Source organism: Mytilus trossulus, chromosome 10, assembly GCF_036588685.1.
Source record: "Mytilus trossulus isolate FHL-02 chromosome 10, PNRI_Mtr1.1.1.hap1, whole genome shotgun sequence".
In the NCBI taxonomy this organism is placed as follows: Eukaryota; Metazoa; Mollusca; class Bivalvia; order Mytilida; family Mytilidae; genus Mytilus; species Mytilus trossulus.
In genome coordinates, this window is record NC_086382.1 from 18,088,908 (window position 1) to 18,112,207 (window position 23,300).

Below are 23,300 nucleotides of genomic sequence, written 5' to 3' on the forward strand. Positions count from 1 at the left end.
ATTGTCTGCCACTAGATCCAATGTTAAAGTGAGTGAATATCTCAATTACGCAGCAATCCATTAACGCTCAGGAAACGAAGGGGGTATATTAATTGTTTTATTGGACCATTGGTTAGTTTTTTGGGATACGATTGCTTTCAAGCAATCTGTACACTTTTACCATTGACTCAGGGCCATGCCATCACATCAACCGTTTTATTCTAAACATTAAGGAACATCTCAGATTCTTAAGATTGTCTTGCTTTTAAAGTTAAAAACAAACAAAAGGATTGAATTTAAACAACTGTCCTATAATGTTCTTCTCATAATCTTCATGTTTCGATATTTCCCTCGACTTATATGCATGTTTTTAACAACACTGAAAATCAGAATTAAGCAGTATTTATATTCAGTATTTTTATAAATTTAGAAACACGTCAGAGGGAATTCCCCAGTTTTGATAAAATGCGAGAGTTCTCTGAATTCCGATAAATCTTTTTCTGTAATATAAGAACTGAAGTGGTGTTTTTCTTATATGTCACCGTTATGAAACTGATATTTGATATTGTACTTCCATAAAGAAATGGAGAACCATCTAGGTCGTTTAATTAAAATTGAATATAGGTCCTTGCTACAAATCACAAGTCTAGTGTTTGTTTAGGTAATTATGCACATGTGTATAGTTTTCTTGACTTCAAGGGGTATCAGATTGAATGATTACTCTAGATTCCAAACTTCATTGATTAATTTGAAACTCATGAGATTCTTTCTATGTCTGTCTGCTTTTGAGGGTTATTGTTGTTGCATAATTTTAAATCATATGCATCATTTAAAAATAAATGTAGTCCACAACGTAAAGGTGTAACTAGAACACCCCTTCAGCCGAAATGGCGCCTTCCATATTATCACTTCGAGTTGTCTCCTTTATACTTCTGTCAATTCTGAATCAAAATAGGACAAAACATCGAGAAAGATTAACTCGTTCTGTCGATATATGTCATATTATATTATTGCAAAGCCTATCATAGTTTTCCACAGATTCACCTGCAAGTTACATGTCCATTTAAATTTTTGTAAGTTCTATTGTCCCATCTAACAAATACAACATGTATTGTTCTCCGTTTAGTTTATTCAATGGGACCTTTAAATTTCTTGCAAGAGAAATCTATCACTCACTGATTAATTTACCTGAACAAAAAATTGAACTGTCAATGATGGAAATACATGTACAAATAAGTAATTATAAAAGTGCATGTGATGTTGTATTTATTCAATAAATAACACATTTTCAATTTGTTTGATAAAAACACTGATTTAAGGTTTATGTACCCTTCTGTAGCCATTTTTGTACGAACTTTTCAAACTTCAATTGTATCTAAACTACAGATATAATGAATAATAGAAATAGGCAATTTTGTACATATTCCAAGGGGAAACTTGATGCAAAGCATTATTTTTTACTGTTCCATTGCATTTAATAGAAAAAGAGGACTTTGTGGCAAATAAATCAAGATTTTTATAGAAAATCCACAGCCTTTATCCTTGTACTCTCATATTTGGCAATTTGATGACTGATAGATATAGGATTATTGCATGCAGTGCTAGCATTGATTTCCTTAAAACAAGTTTAAAACAAATATAAATATGGCCAAAATCAAGTACACCTTTTAGGGTGCGCTCGACTTTGGTGACCCAGCACGAGGTGTTTTGGAATTTACAGGTTGCTTAGAACTTTTTGTAAAAAATAAACACAAGCAACTCATAGAAAATCAAGTGAGTAATTTATGTTTCAAATTTTATAACAAAAATCCCTGTATTAAAGGCTGTGGATTTTCTATAAAAATCTTGATTTATTTGCCACAAAGTACTCTTTTTCTATCAAATGCAATGAAACAGTAAAAAATAATGCTGTGCATCAAGTTTCCCCTTGGAATATGTACTAAATGGCCTATCTCTATTATTCATTATATCTGTAGTTTTGATACAATTGAGGTTTGAAAAATTCGTACAAAAATGGCTACAGAAGGGTACATAAACCTTAAAAATAAAAAGTTGATATCTGATCAAATTTCAACATTTTACCTATTAAAATTTGCTATTTTTTAGTCTGTTCACAAATAAAACTTAAAATGATAATGTTTTAATAAAGGTCTTCATGAACATATTCTTTGTTACTGAAAAACCATGAAAAACATGCAGATTCTTTAAAACATAAATGCATGCAGTACTTATAAAAAATCAGAAATAAACTTTGTACATGTATAACTAAATCAGTGCTTATATTGAACAGACTGAATATATATTATTGATATTGAATCAATACTGTATCACATGCAGTTTATGTGAGTTTATACATGTATTTCAATCAACAAAGAAGTTTTTTTTTTGGTCAGGCAAATTAATCAATGAGTGATAGATTTCTCCTAGAAGAAATTTAAATGTCCAAGTGAATAATCTACACAGAGAACAATTGCTATTGTATTGATTCAATGGGACAGGTAAACTTGCAAAAGTTTAAATACCTTAGTAAAGAGCAGACGACTCTGTGGAAAACTTTCATTTGGTTCGCTATAAAAGTGATCACAATTCAAACACAGGAATGTGTAAGGAAAGGAGTCATAACCAATGAACCAGAGGAAATTAAATATTTAAAGAGATAGAAATGGGATTTCCCCTACAATTCACGTAGGAAAATAGGCGATAAGGTACAAAGGGAAATACCTTCTCTCACTCTCAGTGACTATCAGATGTGGAAAGTCAACTTGGAATTGATAGTACAAAAATAAAACACAATAATTACATTATTCATACACTTGTTTCGATGATTACCTTTTTTTAAAGTTGAATAACTATTCAGATTACGTAAATTACATTTTACATGTGCAGTTGAATTATTTTTGAAAATAATAGACTAATACATATATCAGTTATAACAATGGCAATCACATTCCTCAGGGCAATCATGCTCTTTGATTTAATGCTACTATTGTATGAAAGAAATCTAAGAGAAACTGTCTATGACTAGGTTTAAGCCTTCATGATCTTACTGTTATATGGAGCCTTAGTTCATACTTTTAATTTACAAACTGGCCAGTAACTTACAAGATGAAGAATAACAATAAAAGCACTGTTCTTTCGATACTCGTTTAAACATAGTAAAGAGTACAACAGTCATTTCTGCATACTTTTTTGATGAACCAAATAATGTATGTGTTTATTCAGAACTATCATTCTATATTTCTTTATTAGAACACTTTAAAAAAGCTTTGGAGTTAATGAACAGAGCAGTCAGCGGTCATTTCCAGCCGGGAGTAAAAGAAAATATAGCCTACTTTACACATACAGAAAGACGACAAATGCTTGATACTCCACCAACGAAATCACCACTACCGCCACCACCACCGCCATCATTAATCAAAACTGATCCAGATGTAGGTTATTCAAAAGTTATAGTGGAAATGTTTAAAAAACTCGAATGTTCTTTCATTATGGATTCATTATTATTCCTGCACTACTAATTTTCAAGAGTTTCATGAGTATAGGAGAAGCCTGAATTAAATGTTCAATGAATTACAAATTTCCAATAGGCTTATATTAAGAACATGGCAAGATTATGAATCAAATATCCATGAAAAAACAAGTTTGCATTGACACTCGTACCACATTTTTTTTTATTTATATTGACTCAATCCACGAAAATTGGTTTCCATGAAAATAACTCATTCACAGTAATTGATCAAAGCTTTGGATGTTTTATTGGGATAATTTCACCAGTTATGTTTTTCAGACCTCATGCCTTATCCACATGTTTTTGTCAAGCCTTCGACTTTAGTCGAAAAAGCGAGACTAAGCAATCCTACATTCCGTCATCGTTGGCGGCGGCGGCGTCCGCAAATATTCACTCTGGTTAAAGTTTTTAAAATTTGAATATCTTTCTTAAACTATACTGGATTTCTACCAAACTTGGACAGAAACTTGTTTATGATCATAAGATAGTATCCAGAAGTAAAGTTTGCAAAAATAAAATTCCATTTTTTCTGTTTTATACTTATAAATGGACTTAGTTTTTCTGCGGGGAAACATAACATTCACTCTGTGGTTAAAGTTTTTAAAATTTTAATAACTTTCTTTAACTATCCTGTGTTTGTACCAAACTTTGACAGAAGCTTGTTTATGATCATAAGATAGTATCCAGAAGTAAATTTTGTAAAAAAATAAATCCATTTTTTCCGTATTTTACTTTAAATGGACTTAGGTTTTCTGCCAGGAAACAACACATTCACTCTGTGGTTAAATTTTTCAAAAATTTAATAACTTTCTTATACTTTTTTAAATTTGTACCAAACTTGGACAGAAGCTTGTTTATGATCAAAAGCTAGTATCTAGAAAGGAAATTTTGTTAATATTTGGTACCTGTGTATCTGTATTTTACTTATAAATGGAGTTAGTTTTTCTTCAGTTAACATTACAAACCGTCTGCAGTTCAAGTTTTTAAAATATTTATTAGATTCATGAAATTTTTACCAAACGTGGACAGAATCAAAAGATAGTTTCAAGAGGAATATTTTTATTGATTGTTTTCTTCATTTTTGTTGAGCGTGGGAGTTACAGCAAAAGTAGGCGAGACACTCAGGGTTCCCAGAACCCTTACAAATTTTTTATGTGTTCTAGGTGTTAATTTATCATTTTGTCCATTTTTGTTAATCCTTGTCTTCAAAATTCCAATAGGGAACATACTTTATGAATAATACATTTTTGTTAATTCAAAAATTATTGTGAGGTTTATATTAATGGGAATAATGTGACTGGGTGAGAATCTCAAAAATAAGAACTCATATTCTGCTGTCTGATTCATATATGGGTATGCATTTTTACTAAATCACAATTACTAATTCTGTATGAATGTCTTTTGAAGAAAAGTTGCAATTTGGTTAAAAAGAAAGAAAAAAAACTAGTGTCATGACACATTTAATGATCAGGTTATGAAATATAAAGTTAAGATGAATTGTATCACACTTAAAAGTAATTTTGTAAACAATTCTTATAATTTTTTTCCAGCACATTCATTGGTGATTGTAGATGTTATCTTCAACAAAAATAAAAAGGACTTTCAGGGTTTCCTCACATGTTATCTTCAACAAAAATAAAAAGGACTTTCAGGGTTCCCTCACATGTTATCTTCAACCAAAATAAAAAGGACTCTCATGGTTCCCTCACATGTTATCTTCAAAAAAATAAAAAAGGACTTTCAGGGTTCCCTCACATGTTATCTTCAACAAAAATAAAAAAAGACTTTCAGGGTTCCCTCACATGTTATCTTCAACCAAAATAAAAAGGACTTTCAGGGTTCCCTCACATGTTATCTTCAACCAAAATAAAAAGGACTTTCAGGGTTCCCTCACATTGTTACCTTCAACCAAAATAAAAAGGACTTCCAGGGTTCTCTTACATGTTATCTTCAACAAAAATAAAAAAGACTTTCAGGGTCCCTCACATGTTATCTTCAACCAAAATAAAAAGGACTTTCAGGGTTTCCTCACATGTTATCTTCAACAAAAATAAAAAGGACTCTCAGGGTTCCCTCACATGTTATCTTCAACCAAAATAAAAAGGACTTTCAGGGTTTCCTCACATGTTATCTTCAACCAAAATAAAAAGGACTTTCAGGGTTTCCTCACATGTTATCTTCAACAAAAATAAAAAAGACTTTCAGGGTTCCCTCACATGTTATATTCAACCAAAATAAAAAGGACTTTCAGGGTTCCCTCACATGTTATCTTCAACCAAAATAAAAAGGACTCTCAGGGTTCCCTCACATGTTATCTTCAACCAAAATAAAAAGGACTTTCAGGGTTCCCTCACATGTTATCTTCAACCAAAATAAAAAGGACTTTCAGGGTTCCACCACATTGTTACCTTCAACCAAAATAAAAAGGACTTCCAGGGTTCTCTTACATGTTATCTTCAACAAAAATAAAAAAGACTTTCAGGGTCCCTCACATGTTATCTTCAACAAAAATAAAAAGATTTTCAGGGTTCCCTCACATGTTATCTTCAACAAAAATAAAAAGGACTTTCAGGGTTCCCTCACATGTTATCTTCAACAAAAATAAAAAGGACTTCCATGGTTCCCTCACATGTTATATTCAACAAAAATAAAAAGACTTTCAGGGTTCCCTCACATGTTATCTTCAACCAAAATAAAAAGGACTCTCAGGGTTCCCTCACATGTTATCTTCAACCAAAATAAAAAGGACTTTCAGGGTTCCCTCACATGTTATCTTCAACCAAAATAAAAAGGACTTTCAGGGTTCCCTCACATTGTTACCTTCAACCAAAATAAAAAGGACTTCCAGGGTTCTCTTACATGTTATCTTCAACAAAAATAAAAAAGACTTTCAGGGTCCCTCACATGTTATCTTCAACAAAAATAAAAAGATTTTCAGGGTTCCCTCACATGTTATCTTCAACAAAAATAAAAAGGACTTTCAGGGTTCCCTCACATGTTATCTTCAACAAAAATAAAAAGGACTTCCATGGTTCCCTCACATGTTATATTCAACAAAAATAAAAAAGACTTTCAGGGTTCCCTCACATGTTATCTTTAACAAAAATAAAAAAGACTTTCAGGGTTCCCTCACATGTTATCTTCAACAAAAATAAAAAGGACTTTCATGGTTCCCTCACATGTTATCTTCAACCAAAATAAAAAAGACTTTCAGGGTTCCCTCAAATGTTATCTTCAACAAAAATAAAAAAGACTTTCAGGGTTCCCTCACATGTTATCTTTAACAAAAATAAAAAGGACTTCCAGGGTTCCCCTACATGTTATATTCAACAAAAATAAAAAAAGACTTTCAGGGTTCCCTCATATGTTATCTTCAACAAAAATAAAAAAGGACTTTCATGGTTCCCTCACATGTTATCTTCAACAAAAATAAAAAAGGACTTTCATGGTTCCCTCACATGTTATCTTCAACAAAAATAAAAAAGGACTTTCAGGGTTCCCTCACATGTTATCTTCAACAAAAATAAAAAAAAGACTTTCAGGGTTCCCTCACATGTTATCTTCAACAAAAATAAAAAAGACTTTCAGGGTTCCCTCACATGTTATCTTCAACAAAAATAAAAAAGGACTTTCATGGTTCCCTCACATGTTATCTTCAAAAAAATAAAAAAGGACTTTCAGGGTTCCCTCACATGTTATCTTCAACAAAAATAAAAAAAGACTTTCAGGGTTCCCTCACATGTTATCTTCAACAAAAATAAAAAAGACTTTCAGGGTTCCCTCACATGTTATCATTAACAAAAATAAAAAGGACTCTCAGGGTTCCCTCACATGTTATCTTCAACCAAAATAAAAAGGACTTTCAGGGTTTCCTCACATGTTATCTTCAACCAAAATAAAAAGGACTTTCAGGGTTTCCTCACATGTTATCTTCAACAAAAATAAAAAAGACTTTCAGGGTTCCCTCACATGTTATCTTCAACCAAAATAAAAAGGATTTCCAGGGTTCCCTTACATGTAATCTTCAACAAAAATAAAAAAGACTTTCAGGGTTCCCTCACATGTTATAAAAAAGGACTTTCAGGGTTCCCTCACATGTAATCTTCAACAAAAATAAAAAGGACTTTCAGGGTTCCCTTACATGTAATCTTCAACAAAAATAAAAAGGACTTTCATGGTTCCCTCACATGTTACCTTCAACAAAAATAAAAAAGACTCACATGTTATCTTCAACAAAAATAAAAAAGACTTTCAGGGTTCCCTCACATGTTATCTTCAACAAAAATAAAAAGGACTTCCAGGGTTCTCTTACATGTTATCTTCAACAATTATAAAAAAGACTTTCAGGGTCCCTCACATGTTATCTTCAACAAAAATAAAAAAGACTTTCAGGGTTCCCTCACATGTTATCTCCAACAAAAATAAAAAAGACTTTCAGGGTTCCCTCACATGGTTTCTTCATCAAAAATAAAAAAGACTGCCAGGGTTCTCATACATGTTATCTTCAACAATAATAAAAAAGACTTTCAGGGTCCCTCACATGTTATCTTCAACAAAAATAAAAAAGACTTTCAGGGTTCCCTCACATGTTATCTTCAACAAAAATTTAAAAAATTTCAGGGTTCCCTCACATGTTATCTTCAACCAAAATAAAAAGGACTTCCAGGGTTTCTCTTACATGTTATCTTCAACAAAAATAAAAAAGACTCACATGTTATCTTCAACAAAAATAAAAAAAGACTTTCAGGGTTCCCTCACATGTTATCTTCAACCAAAATAAAAAGGACTTCCAGGGTTCTCTTACATGTTATCTTCAACAATAATAAAAAAGACTTTCAGGGTCCCTCACATGTTATCTTCAACAAAAATAAAAAAGACTTTCAGGGTTCCCTCACATGTTATCTTCAATAAAAATTAAAAAAATTTCAGGGTTCCCTCACATGTTATCTTCAACCAAAATAAAAAGGACTTCCAGGGTTCCCTTACATGTAATCTTCAACAAAAATAAAAGGACTTCCAGGGTTCCCTCACATGTTATCTTCAACAAAAATAAAAAAGACTTTCAGGGTTCCCTCACATGTTATCTTCAACAAAAATAAAAAGATTTTCAGGGTACCCACACATGTTATCTTCAACAAATGTTGTTTTTTCACAGTCTTTTTTTTTTAAATTTATTCTAATAATTTTTATTTACAGTTCACAGCAGCAAGAAGTGCAAGTCCTAGTTCATCCTTTGCATCAAATTTCAAAGGTCTGGTGGAAAAAATGGTATGTAATAGTATATGTGAAATCCTATTTATTGGAATGTGGTGTTATGTTTAACCTACGAAATTTTCCAGGATTCATATTTCTGGCACTCGGTGTGCACTAGGCCTAATACATGCCCTTTTTCATAAACGTCTGTCACAATCAAGTAAATAACTACACATGAAAACAATATTAAACATAACTTTTCATAAATTGAATGAATAAGCATATTCACCTGCAAAAAATGTATATTTACCTCTCAAAGAATCACATGTTTATAACATTTATAACTATGTAAAAGAGGTAACAAAAGAAACTTAAGCAAAATGACAATGATACATAAATTAACAAAGGACTAATAGCAGTTTCGGACAAGCCAACTCCAGACCTCAATTTAACTGATTGAAAGATTATGTATCGTCAAACTATAAACAAGTAAAATCACTCCTATTAGGGCAGTGTTTTCCCTAGGCTGTTGAAACATAGCAGAACCACTACGCACAAAATTCAGCTTTTTATTAAAGCCACAAAGTATCCTGCTATGTGTGAAATTATGATCATATACCGTAATGTGAAGTGACAAGTGACCAAACTGTACAGGTGTTTTAAACTCATTGGACTGATAATTGTCAATTGATCATAAGTAGATGCAACGCTCTGATGTTACAACCCAATTGATAAGATAGAACAACATTCAAGATTTCATTACATAATAGAAATCAGAAGTCAAGATTGTTGATAAATATTATAGCCTGACACAGCTACCAAATATCCTTCTGTGAAAAATAAAAAGTACCGTAAACCTTTTGCAGTATAAATTTTACGTTTTAGAATCGTATGTTTGACATCTTTAATTTATTTAAATAATTATATCAAACACAGTTGTTTAGTTGTAACAGAGAATACACATCATCGGTTTGAAATATGACATAACTTGACCTCTGTAGCAGAATTCAAAATTTATTTGGGTCACTGAATATTGACAATATATTTCAGATTGTGTGTTGTTTTGATGTCCAAGATTAATCTATTTCTTAAATTGGTCTTTCAAACAAGTTTTAAACCAGAAGAAAGTAAAAACATTGCTTGACTGTACCTTAAATTAAATATCTTAGATTCTATATCTAAATTAAATTAATTAAAGCTGTAATCCATGATCATAAATTGAATGTTTTGTTTACAATTGTTGAAACCTATGTGTTTTTGGTGGGATAATTCGGGAAACTCCCTTAACAGGAAACAGTTATTTTATTGTTATTTATAGACAGTAATAATTTCATTTTGATTATCTGCTAAGTATAATATTCATGAAAAATGAATACTTTCTTGGGTGAATATGATAATAATTATACTCCCGCTTTAACCCCCGCTTTAAAAAAGGGGGGGTATACTGTTTTACCTCTGTCTGTCCGTCCGTCGGTCCGTCCGTCAGTCAGTCCGTCCCATGAAACTTTCGTCACATTTTTCTCAGGAACTACAATACAAGGATTTCTGAAATTTGGTTTCAGGGTTTATCCAAGTCAGCTATACCGTGTGATGCGTTTTCAGATTGATCACTTGACAACTTCCTGTTTACCGAACACTTGTATGATTTTACACATGATAGCCAAGTTGAAAATGTCCGTCACATTTTTCTCAGGAACTACAACACAAGGATTTCTGAAATTTGGTTTCAGGGTTTATCTAAGTCAGCTATACCGTGTGATGTGTTTTCAGATTGATCACTTGACAACTTCCTGTTTACCGAACACTTGTATGATTTTACACATAATAGCCAAGTTGAAAATTTTTGTCACATTTTTCTCAGGAAATACAATTCAAGGATTTCAGATTCATCACTCGACAACTTCTTGTTTACCGAACACTTGCATATTTTTACACTATTTATATTATCCACTTGCGGCGGGGGTATCATCAGTGAGCAGTAGCTCGCAGTTTACTTGTTTAATACTTTACAACTAGGTGTGTGATAAATGATAAGGGGGGGGGGGGCTGGTTTTTTTTCTCAATATATTACAAATGAAAGTTAACCAGACTGAAAAGACATGGTTAAATGGGTTTTAATTCTGAAAAACTCAAGATGGTTTAATAATTCCTTTATTATTTCCATCATAATCAGAAACATGCTACATATATAAGGTATTTCAAACATATATTAATGCCTTTATATAAAAAACATTCAAAACTGTTACTGTACCTGTAATAAAAGAAAACTGGTAGACCCTAAAAAATTTCTACTGGGCCCTTGGAAAAAACTTTGGGATCCAAACTGGCCTTTGGAGAAAATGTAAAGTATTGTTCCTGACTGTATTTCAGATTTATGTGAAGTTTTTAAACTGACATGCACAATTCATTTCACTAGTGACGACATTTTTTGTTTGTTTTTGTAAAGATTATTACCATAAAATATTGGATGTAAAATACCTGAACGTATAAGATGTCTGCATGGTGATTTATATTGACAAATGATGTCATTGAACTGATGATAAAATTTAGTAAATGTTTTAACTAGTTTGTGTAATCGAAAAACCCTGGTGTAATAATTTTTCAGTAATACAGAGATTTCTTTCATTTAAATCACATATGTTGTTATATACACAAGCTAATCGAACACACCATAAGATGGTGACAAGGGAACAGTCTGTATAGCCCTTCTTTTTATCAATTGTTACACATGTATGATGTAGCTTTTTGGGGGAATACATTATTCATTGTAGAAATAAGGAGATGTGGTATGATTGCCAATGAGACAACTATCCTGTTGGTTTAATTTGATTATTAAAATCAAAAGTGATTTAAAGTCAGTAACTGAACAGTGATTATCATTGCATATTTTTTCAGATTGAAATTGTTTAACGATAACTGTGATTTTTATTATTAATTATTTTGTTTCAGGCTCAAGAAAACAATATACTATTCATGCCTCTTCCAGGAAAAACACAAGAAGCTAAACAAGTGTACAAGTTTGGAAAGTTTCAAGTTTATGTGGACAGAAATGTTTTATTTGTTTTTGAAAATGAACAGTGGATACCAATATCAATACAGAAAATGGTAGACAAAGCAATAGGAACATAATATCAGACAAAGCAATAGGAACATACTATCAGACAAAGCAATAGGAACATACTATCATCTAATAAAGTCATTTTGTTTTTTTCTAAAAAAAAATTTAGTAGTAAAATTTTGTGAGAAGTATGTCTGTCTGACATGTCATCACATTATTTTTGACTTAGTTGTGAGATGTATGTCTGACATGTCTGACTTGGTTGTAGAAAGTATTTGTCTGTCTGACGAGTTATGACAATTTCTTGCCAGTAAAATAGTTATCAAAGGTATGTCAGTAGTTGTACAATTCTTAGTAAGCAAGTCAGAAATGGAGGAATTTGAAGATGTATGTACTTTTCTGCACAGTGTATATTGGATGTAGATAAAGGTATAGGTTTTCAGCAGCACAAGACAAATTCGGAACTCATAAATTACCTAAATGATGTTATCAACCACTGGACATGCTCCAGAGTTAAACAGTAAGTTATAGGTCTGTCTGAAATGTCATTACACTATTTGTGACTTGGTTGTGAGAAGTATATCTGGCTGACATGTCATAACAATATTTGTGACTTGGTTGTGAGAAGTATATCCGGCTGACATGTCATAACAATATTTGTGACTCGGTTGTGAGAAGTATATCTGGCTGACATGTCATAACAATATTTTTGACTTTGTTGTGAGAAGTATATCTGTTGGACATGTCATAACAATATTTTTGACTTGGTTGTAAGAAGTATATGTGTCTGACATGTCAATACAGTGTTTGTGACTTGGTTGTGAGAAGTATATCTGTTGGACATGTCATGATAAAACTGAGAATGGAAATGGTGAATGTGTCAAAGAGACGACAACCCGACCATAGAAAAAAACAACAGCAGAAGGTCACCAACAGGTCTTCAATGTAGCGAGAAATTCCTGCACCCCAAGGCGTCCTTCAGCTGGCCCCTAAACAAATATATACTAGTTCAGTGATAATGAACGCCATACTTATTTCCAAATTGTACACAAGAAACTAAAATTTAAAATAATACAAGACTAACAAAGGCCAGAGGCTCCTGACTTGGAACAGGCACAAAAATGCGGTGGGTTAAACATGTTTATGAGATATCAACCCTCCCCTATACCTCTAGCCAATGTAGAAAAGTAAACGCATAACAATATGCACATTTAAAGTTCAGTTCAAGAGAAGTTCGAGTCTGATGTCAGAAGATGTTACCAAACAAAATGACAATAATACATAAATAACAACAGACTACTAGCAGTTATTATACTGACATGCCAGCTCCAGACTTCAATTAAACTGATTGAAAGATATATGACAATATTTGTGACTTGGTTGTGAGAAGTATGTCTGTCTGACATGTCATTACATTATTTGTGACTTGGTTGTGAGAAGTATATCTGTCTGACATGTCATCACATTATTTGTGACTTGGTTGAGAGAATTATGTCTGTCTGACATGTCATAACAAGTATATTTTGATTATAAAACATTTAACTTTCTGACTCTTCATCATATTATTTTTGACTTGGTTGTGAAATATATGTCTTACATGTCGTGACAGTATTTGTGACTTGGTTGTAGAAAGTATTTGCGTCTGACATGTCATGACAATATCTTGCCAGTAAATTTGTTATGTACAGGTCTAACTGGCAGGTGTCATGATCTGACCATGACCTCATTTTCATGGTTCAGTGGTTATATTCAAGTTTTGGTCTCTTTTTCTCTTACTGTTTACAATAGGTCTACTATATTTGGTGTATGAAAATATTTTTCGATGTACATGTTAGTCTGACAGGTTTTGGTTTTATTTGACCTTGACCTCATTTTCATGGTTTATTTTTCATTTTTATGATTATGTGTTTTGGTCTGTTTTTCTTAATCAATAAACAATAGGTCAACCATATGGATGGATTGTATGGTATATATGTCTATCTGGCAGGTATTATCTGACTTTGACCTCATTTTCATTGTGCATTGGTCAATGTTAATTAACCCTTTCCTCCATTGATTTTTTTTTTTGCATACTTGATTCGCATAGGGATTTTTCAATAAAATGCTCAAAATATGCTTTAAAGTATTAATGCATTGCTAAAAACAAATATTTCTTTAAATAAATTAAAGTCAGATATTCCTTTTCATATTGGATACAAATTTTATTAAGACTACTGGCGTCAAAAGGCGTCATTATGGAGTAAAGGGGGTGGCGTCAAAAGGCGTCACTATGGGGGAAAGGGTTCAGTGTTTGTTGTTAAGTTTGGTTCTTTAATATTACAACCAATTGGTCAACTATATGCCAATTAATGCATAGATTGATAGGAATATGTACAATGTCTGTCTGGCATGGTTCATCTGACGTTGACCTCATTTTCATGGTTCATTTGTCAATGTTTAGTTTTCTTGTTTTAGTCTATTTCTTTGAAACTATAATCATTAGTTCAATTATATTTGATGTATTTAATGATTGTAAGGTGTACATGTTTTTATCAAATGGTTTATCTTACCTTAACCTCATTTTTTGGATCATGTGAAGTTTATGTGATACGTACTTGTAATAAAACTTTATATTTTGAACTATCATCATAAAATCAATGGTTAGTTAAGCTGGGGAGACATTTCAGCGTGTGCACTCTTGTTGTATGTTGATAGTAAAAAAAATTGGTTTGATTGACATACAAGGACTATCCAACTGAGACCAAAACACTAGAAAGTAGCCCATTTATAATTCACCATATAGAAAAGTATATTTTTGGCCCCAATTCCTAACCAGTTAGGGCCATAACCCCCCAAATCTATCCCAACCTTCCCTTTTTGGTATGGAACCTTGTACAATCTTAGAAAGATCCATATACTTATACACAAATTATTGTCTGGAAACAAGAATATACTTATTTGGGCCCCTAATTCCGAAACTGTTGGGACCAGAACCAAATATCCATCCAACCTTCCTTTTGTGGTTATAAACCTTGTGTTTAAATTTCATAGATCACAATTTAATTATACATTTTTGTATTAAAGTTTTTTTCCAGAAATCAAATGTGTTTGGACAATGCTGTCGATGTGATACCAATATACAACCGCAATTTTTTTGTGGTTGTATAAAAACACAGAGTGGAAGTGGTTTGGCTCTTGCACAACAGAAAAACACTAAGTGCAGACCAGAGTACTCCCAGTCACCGACAGCCAATAACAACTAATATGTAATCTAAAATTGAGAATGGAAATGGGGAATGTGTCAAAGAGACAACAACCCGACCAAATAAAAAAACAACAGCAGGTCCCCAACAGGTCTTCAATGTAGCGAGAAATTCCCGCACCCGGAGGCGCCTTCAGCTGGCCCCTTAACAAATATATACTAGTTCAGTGATAATGAACGCCATACTAATTTCCAAATTGTACACAAGAAACTAAAATTAAAATAATACAAGACTAACAAAGGCCAGAGGCTCCTGACTTGGAACAGACGCAAAAATGCGGCGGGGTTAAACATGTTTGTGAGATCTCAACCCTCCCCCTATACCTCTAACCAATGTAGAAAAGTCTACATTACATTCTCATACATGTAACACTTTTCATTCTGAAGTAACAGATCTGATATTAGATACCAAAAAAACTCTTACTACCTGTCTATCATTCACAAGTCAGTGAATTTTAGAACAAGACAGGTACAACTAGTGGACCAGGATCTGCTTACCCTTCCAAAGTCAGTAGAATGGGCGAGATAATTAGGGCCCCGCCTTTAGGCGGGTCACCCTATAGTGATCAGTCTGTCCGTCTCCATATCTTGAGAACCATTATGATTTCAAAGTTTATACTTGACATGTTTATTAACCACCAACAGAGGGCGTGTCATGATGTATGTACAACTTCCTAGGTCAAAGGTCAATGTCAAAAACTTTGGTTTCAGTTGACAACCGCTTGTCCTGTGGTGAAGATCGTGTCCGCTCCATATCTGGATAGCCCTTATGATTTCAAAGTTTATACTTGACATCCATTTTAACCACCATCAGAGGGCGTGTCATGATGTATGTACAACTTCCTAGGTCAAAGGTCAAGGTAAAAAAAAACTTTGGTTTTAGTTGACAACCCTGTGTCCTGTGGTGAAGATCGTGTCCGCTCTATATCATGATTGAGAACCGTTATGATTTCAAATATTATATTTGACATCCATTTTAACCAACACCAGAGGGTGTGTCATAATGTATGTACAACTTCCTAGGTCAAAAGTCTGTCTGTCTATTGGTCTGTCCATCGCTAACAAATTTGATCTACACTATATTTTGAGAGGACAGCTGTTATTATTTCATACCTTGTGCCTGACAAACATTTTCAACTTAAAAAGAATAAAATCACACATGAGACTGTAATAACTTGAAATAATGCTTCATATCAGATTATCCATACAACTTATTTACCCCACGTTATTGACAGCGGGGCCCACAGAGATGGCTCCCATCTCAATGATATCTAGTATCCAGTTTATGGTTGGGTTCGTGTTCCTTACGGCTACATTTCTATGTTAATTGTTGTGATCCTATCTTTTTGTTGTCTCATATTTTGTCATGTGGCTTTCAGTTTTGACTGTCCTATTTGTATCTTCAGTCAATTTTTACAGTATGTTAAACTTTTACCATCTATAAACTTGAGTTTTGACTGTCCCTTTGGTATCTTCTGTATTGTCAATTTGGTTGTGGATACTTTTTTTGTTTGAAACTTCTAGATGTATTTTGAGGTTTTACCTTGTATTGTTGGATTTTCATTTATAAGTATTAAACTTGATTAATAAGGTCGTCAAGAAACAAGAATGTGTCCAAAGGCCCCATTCGCACTATCATTTTCAATGTTCAATGGACCGTGAAATTTGGTAAAAACAAATAATTTGGCATTAAAATTAGAAAGATCATACCATAGGGAACATGTGTACTAAGTTTCAAGTTGATTGGACTTCAACTTCATCAAAAACTACCTTGATCAAAAATTACCTGAAACTTGCATTTTCATTTTCTTTGGCCATTGGACTGTGAAATTGGGGTCAAAAGTCAAATTTGGCTTTCAAATTAGAACGATCATATCATAAGCAACATGTGCACTAAGTTTCAAGTTGTTTGGACTTCAGTTTCATCAAAAACTACCTTGACTAAAAACTTTAATTTAAAGAGGGACAGACCAGAAAATATGATGCCCCTCTACTATTGTAGGTGGGGCATAATTTTTTTTTTACAAAAATGCCCAAAATCCTGCTATCATGTTTTAAATTCAACTTTTATTTTCAATTTTCTGCTTCAATTATGTACAATAATAAATATATTATCTCTCATATACAATCCTACTATCACATCTTTACATGACCTAACCTGATAAGTTATACAAGATAAATTCATACCTTTACAAAATCAGAATTTCTCATAACCAAATTTTGTATCCTGATCTCATTTTGATACCAGGAATTGTCAGAGGATGTCAACAATTATGGAAAATAATGAGAAAACTCAAATATGTACCAAAATTTAAAAAAAAGTAAGATTTTTGTGTGTCTGATACTTCAGGTGATAATTGATGTTTAATACAGTTTGTAAAGTTTAAAAGTAAAGAATTGTTCTATACTATTCACTTCAGATACTTTAAGGAGATAAAAAAAATGTTCAAAATAGCATATCACAATACACTACAATCCAATCCAATCAATTGTTCATCACTACAATCCATGCATTGTGTTTACAAAAACATTGATTTAGACTTATGGGACAGTTGGAATATGCAGCATGTATTGTATTGAATGAACTGTTACTTGAGAAGACCCAAAACTAATTTTCAGCTTACAGTGTAAGTACTCAAAACTGACTGTAACAGGTGACTTTAATCATAAGGATAGCAAAGACTTGACAGCTTTTACATTAATGCTAGCAAGACAAATCTTTGTTTGGCTTGCTTGCTTTGTTTGTATCAATGTTTGCTCAAGCATGACAATTAAGATAGGCGGGGCTTCAGCTTCTATACATCATACTTAATTTTACTGGGCGTTATGTTTGAGGTTATGGACACTAAATTTTATAACATCACAGGATGTCAAATATAAAGCGCAATCGCGTAGAAATGGAATCCAAAAATTGTATTGTTTTTTTCGAAGATATGCATTTTCATCATCCAACTTTAAAGACTATCGTCAAGTACGATTAGTAAAACAAAATAGCTATTCGAACACACCTACTCTGATTTTGTGATTCATTACATAGGTATTTCATTTGACCCATATATTTCATCTTTTAGTACTGTGATTTTTTTATGTTATAAAGTCAACCTGTAGCTTTGCTACATAAAAATGATAGAATCTGAAGCGAGATGATGTGTCAAATGTTCTTGCTTTGTACATTTTCAAGACAAAATATTCATCTCAAACACACCCTTACATAAGAAGGTGCACTCGATTTCTCTTTTTGATACAATTGTTACCAATTTTTTTTTTCTTTAGTCACGTAATGGAAGGGCAGACACGGAAATAACTGAACTTATAGATTGATATGTTAACCGTCTGTGGTAATTTAAAAAAAAATTGGAGGTTATGCATTTTCTTCATCCAACTTGATAGATAACCATGTCGTCGACTTGCTATCTAATTGATCTGCTTAACTTTGTAAAAGATAAATTGAAAACTTATGCAAATTTTTGTTTTTTTTTACAACAAAACACTTCGTATTTGAGAAGAAAATCGTTATTTTATTTATTTTTCTATTAACTTTTAAAAAAATTGTTACTATAGTAAAAAGCATTACAGAAAGCATTTATCGCCTTCTCTATAAACAAAGAATAATCACTTTGAAGGTTTACAAGCAAAAATTAATCCAAAGTGCGCAATATTCAATTACAATTGACATAATAAATAAAAGGGATGAATTTAGTCATTTCCCCCCTACTTAATTATCCCTTTTATTAGAAAATCGAGTGCACCTTCTTATATTAGAGTGTGTTTGAGATGAATATTTTGTCTTGAAACGTACAAAGCAAGAATATTTGATACATCATCTCGCTTCAGATTCTATCATTTTATATAGCAAAGCTACAGGTTGCCTTTATAACATAAAAAAATCACAGTACTAGAAGCTGAAATATAATGGTCAAATGAAATACCTAAAATTTAGTGTCCTTAACCTCAAACATAACGTCCAATAAAATTTAAGTATGATGTATACAAGCTGAAGCCCCGCCTATCTTAATTGCCATGCTTGAGCAAACATTGATACATGCAAAGCAAGCAAGCTAAACAAAAATTTGTCTTGCTAGCATTAATGTAAAAGCTGTAAAGGACACAAAGTAGTACTTTGGTTCTAAAAGATCAATTGTCATTTATAAATATTTCATAATTGTTATATAAGCTGAGTTATACCACATTTTAATTTTTAGGGGAATACAGTCTGTCAATGGCCATGGGTTGGACAATTTAAATCGTGTCAGTTAAGAGTTATTTAGCCACGACAATAGTCTTACTACCTTGAGTTTATATTTTCACATTGAAAACAATGAGATGTACTTATGACGAAAAAATTACAATACGGTGCAACAGTATCCTTATAGAAAGAGCACTTTTATTTTAATTTTTTTTTCTCTGCATTTCATTAAAAGGGTGTGTCACTTCAAATTAGCGTTATATGGACTGATTGGCCGCTCGAATTCGCATGAATTTATTATTCACGCCAAGTTATCATCAGCCTTATTTTTTTGTCCGTTCAAAGTCTGTAACATCTATGAATCTTTCATGTTGCAATTCAGCTGGTTAAATTCCATGCGTTTTCTTTGGAATACTAAGGCCTTTCTACCTTAGGAATAGATTACCGTTATATGCCGGCGTCACACATTGGCGAATAGACCAGCGTGCACCAAACGTACAGAGAAAACTGACAAAGTCGGTATACGTTAGTTGCACACCATAGGAACGCTTAGCAATCGTTCAAAGCGCGTTGCATAAGTTTGAAGTGCGTCGAAATACAAATTTTAAATTGAGAAAGGAAATGGGGAATGTGTCAAAGCGACAACAACCCGACCAAAGAACAGGCAACAGACAAAGGCCACCAATGGGTCTTCAATGTAGATAGAAACTCCCGCACCCGTAGGCGTCCTTCAGCTGGTCACTTAAAAAATATGCATACTAGTAAAGTGATAATGGACGTCATAATAAACTCCGAATTATACACAAGAAACTTAAATTAAAAATAATATAAGACTAACAAAGACCAGAGGCTCCTGACTTGGGACAGGCGCAAAATTTCGGAGGGGATAAACATGTTTATGAGAAATCAACCCTCCCCGATACCTCTAGCCACTGAAGGAAAGTAAATACGCTTGATGAACTTTACAACCCGAGGAAATTTTTATGCAGCATAAAAAACATACAACATACGCCAACATGTCTGGCGTAAATTTAAGGTGCAAATATCAAATTTCAATCCTGTTATCTATGAGGAGTTTATTTCCGGTATGTATTTTCCTTTGTACCGAGTCATCATTCTCATTTTCTGCCGCCTAAGGAAATGTCTGTACCAAGTTCTAAACCGTGGTTCTGAACAAGAAATAGACATCAGTAAGTTTTGTTTATATAAGTGTTGGGTGCTGATTTAATGTGTAACAACAAGACAATTTTATATTCCTGTAAATCACAATAAATGAATAATAATTATTTTATTTTTCGAGTAATGATGTATTCCAATAATATCGTAAGTCATTTAGCCGACTCGCAGTCATCAAGCGTGCTTGTTTTTCTGGGCGTATTGCATTTCCGCTAATTTTTCAAAGTCCCAATGCTACGTTTCCGCAAATTAAAAATATACGTTTCCGCAATTTGTATTTATTACTTTTCCGCAAATTTACCTGGTAAATTATAAAGATTTGAATTTATTTTTTCTTTTTAACAAAGAAAATGTTCTGATCTCAGTATTGCTACAATTTACTAGATATAACTACCGACTCGGGTAAGGATAAGTTAAACTTCATTGAGAAATCTTTGGTTCGGCTTACTTGCCAACTGACATGATTGAAGAATGCTTTGTTGAATGAATGCCGATGCTCCATCTGACGATAAATGCATGAGGTCTGCCAATTATATATTGGAATTTTATATAGATGGCAATTGCGATTTCCACCAACCATTTGGGCATCATTCCTGACCCCGAGGAAAACAGAACAAAGAATGGTATCGAGTCTTTTCGTGACTACCTGAACGAGCAGTTTCACGCTAGCCATCCTACCATATTTGTCTTTGTCGATGTGTTATTGAAACTGAAGACAACATCTTACATAAAGATGAGAACTTTAACTGTAGAAAAGGAGAAGATGGTCTTCCTTCCTGAACAAAATACAAAATTTGTAAACGGTGAATGTGCTACTATGGACATTGTACGATGTGTTGGCTTCAAATATTCTGCCAGAACTGACTTATGAACTCATATCAAGATATTTTTGAACATATTACGTTTTCATACATTTTAATGGTGTATTTCACTTACATGTTATGATGACCTTTAACTTAATACATATTTATTTTTTAGTATAGCTTTGCTGTCGATCAATAGGTATTCCTTAATTATTTGCGGAATAGTTACTTTTTTTCCGGAAAAGTAAGATATTTATTTGCGGAAACGTAAACCTTTTTTTCCGGAAACGTCATATTTTTTCGCGGAAAAGTAATGCCAATTTGCGGAAACGTAAAACGCCGGTTTTTCTATCGAGTGACCTTCACGGTGGTGTAGAGAAAGGCTGATGTTGAAAGGTTTGTCTATATTTGTTTGCATTATAAACATATTTCAGTTCATTTGATAAAAAAAATCAAAACATTACTGATTTATGTACTTGTTAACTAGTATGTAAATGACAAATTGGTGCCATTCATATCAATGAAACAGAATCCACATGATATATGCGACCATTCTTTGATGAAAATTAATATTACTTTGATTTTACACTTTTGAAAATCATTTCTATCAATTTTCAGATTCCATTGTCTAAACTTATGTTTCATTGTTCATGTGTTGTTTACATTTATTCTAGTCACTAATCTTGGGCCTATCTCTTTATTCAAATAACACCCCATGTAGCAATTAAATTATACTTGTAATGTCATTCATAACTCTTAACAGACCAGTTAACAGACCGAGTTTTATACATCCGACCCATTAACAGACTATATTTTTATCAAAAATTGATTTATGTCACCAAAATACAGTTTTTCGTGTAGATTTTTCACATATTGATGTTAATATGGTAAACAAACATAATGCCAGTATTTTTTCGATGTTCAAAAGATTGCAGGCAAGTAACTCAACCAACTTGTCATTTTTGTGTACATTTTGTGTGTGTAAAATGTGTATAAATTTACTGATGAGTAACTCGCCTTTTCATTTTATAGATCGTTTATTGAAGCTAGAGAAAAAAAATTACACCACTGGATTCAGTACTCCAAATCATTTTGTCAGACATGAATAGTTTTTATGATATAGATATAATTAAAAAGTTATACAATGAAACATGCTGACCTTGCACAGATTTTCACGATAACACCTGATTAACAGACTTTAGCAAACCCGATTAACAGACCCACCGCCGATATAGCCGCATACTCAATATAGATTAACCGACCTATCTCTCGGTTAGCCGAGTGTCGGCCGTGGTATTTGTCTTATTAGAATCGAAATAATTCATGGGGGCTTGAATATATCTAAATTTTAACACGGGTTGTCCGTTTATGCCGATATTTTACCCCTCGCTATCGCTCAGGGTAAAATATTTGTCATAAAGGGCCAAGCCGTGGTAAAATCACGATATATTCAAGCCCCCATGAATTATTTCTTAAAAATTGTTAACATGTGGTTCTGACAAGTACTTTATGCCAAATTTCCTGTTTCGACTTGCATGTTATATATATGTCACTAACCGTGCACTAATTATCCACAAGGGATGTGCATGAATATTTCCCAGGAAAACTAATGAGTATCAAAGTTTCATTAAATTTCGGGATTTATTTTCTTTCTTGGTATTCAATAACAGAAATAATAAACTGCTTGTCCGCTTTTGGGGTATTCTTACCAGTTAAAGCAGACTAATTACATATTTGTTTTGCAAGATATAAATAAGGCCGTTAGTTTTCTCGTTTGAATTGTTTTACATTGTCTTATCGGGGCCTTTTTGTGTAGCTGACTATGTGGTATGGGCTTTGCTCATTGTTGAAGGCCGTATAGTGACCTAAAGTTGTTAATGTCTGTGTCATTTTGTTCTCTTGCAGACAGTTGTCTTATTGGCAATTATACCACATCTTTTTTTTATATAGTATTCACTAACCATTCATCTATTCTTCTTTTGTTTTAAGTGAGAGGGAAATCATAGGACACACATTTGTTCTCGACTCTAATATAAAACGAGCGACTTGACCACCTAAAACCATAGGCGAATCTAGCAATTTCCCCTGTTGTGGGAAATTTTTGGTTGGTTATATAGGGAATCTCTGAAGCTTACTTTTTTGTATTGGCGCTCTGT

At 32.8% G+C, this 23,300-nt stretch overlaps 1 protein-coding gene across 2 annotated transcripts in view; it reads left to right on the forward strand.

The window, feature by feature from the left end:
• The window catches only part of LOC134686975 (tuftelin-interacting protein 11-like), a 60,374-nt gene extending 46,017 nt beyond the window's left edge, over positions 1-14,357 (forward strand). For both annotated transcript variants that reach the window (XM_063546872.1, XM_063546873.1), the window contains 3 exons: positions 3,229-3,410; positions 8,684-8,755; positions 11,630-14,357. In XM_063546872.1, coding sequence (XP_063402942.1) covers positions 3,229-3,410; positions 8,684-8,755; positions 11,630-11,809 — 434 coding nt within the window. In that variant the 3' untranslated portion in view covers positions 11,810-14,357. The remainder of the gene's footprint in view (positions 1-3,228; positions 3,411-8,683; positions 8,756-11,629) is intronic.
• Positions 14,358-23,300: the final 8,943 nt, after the last annotated feature.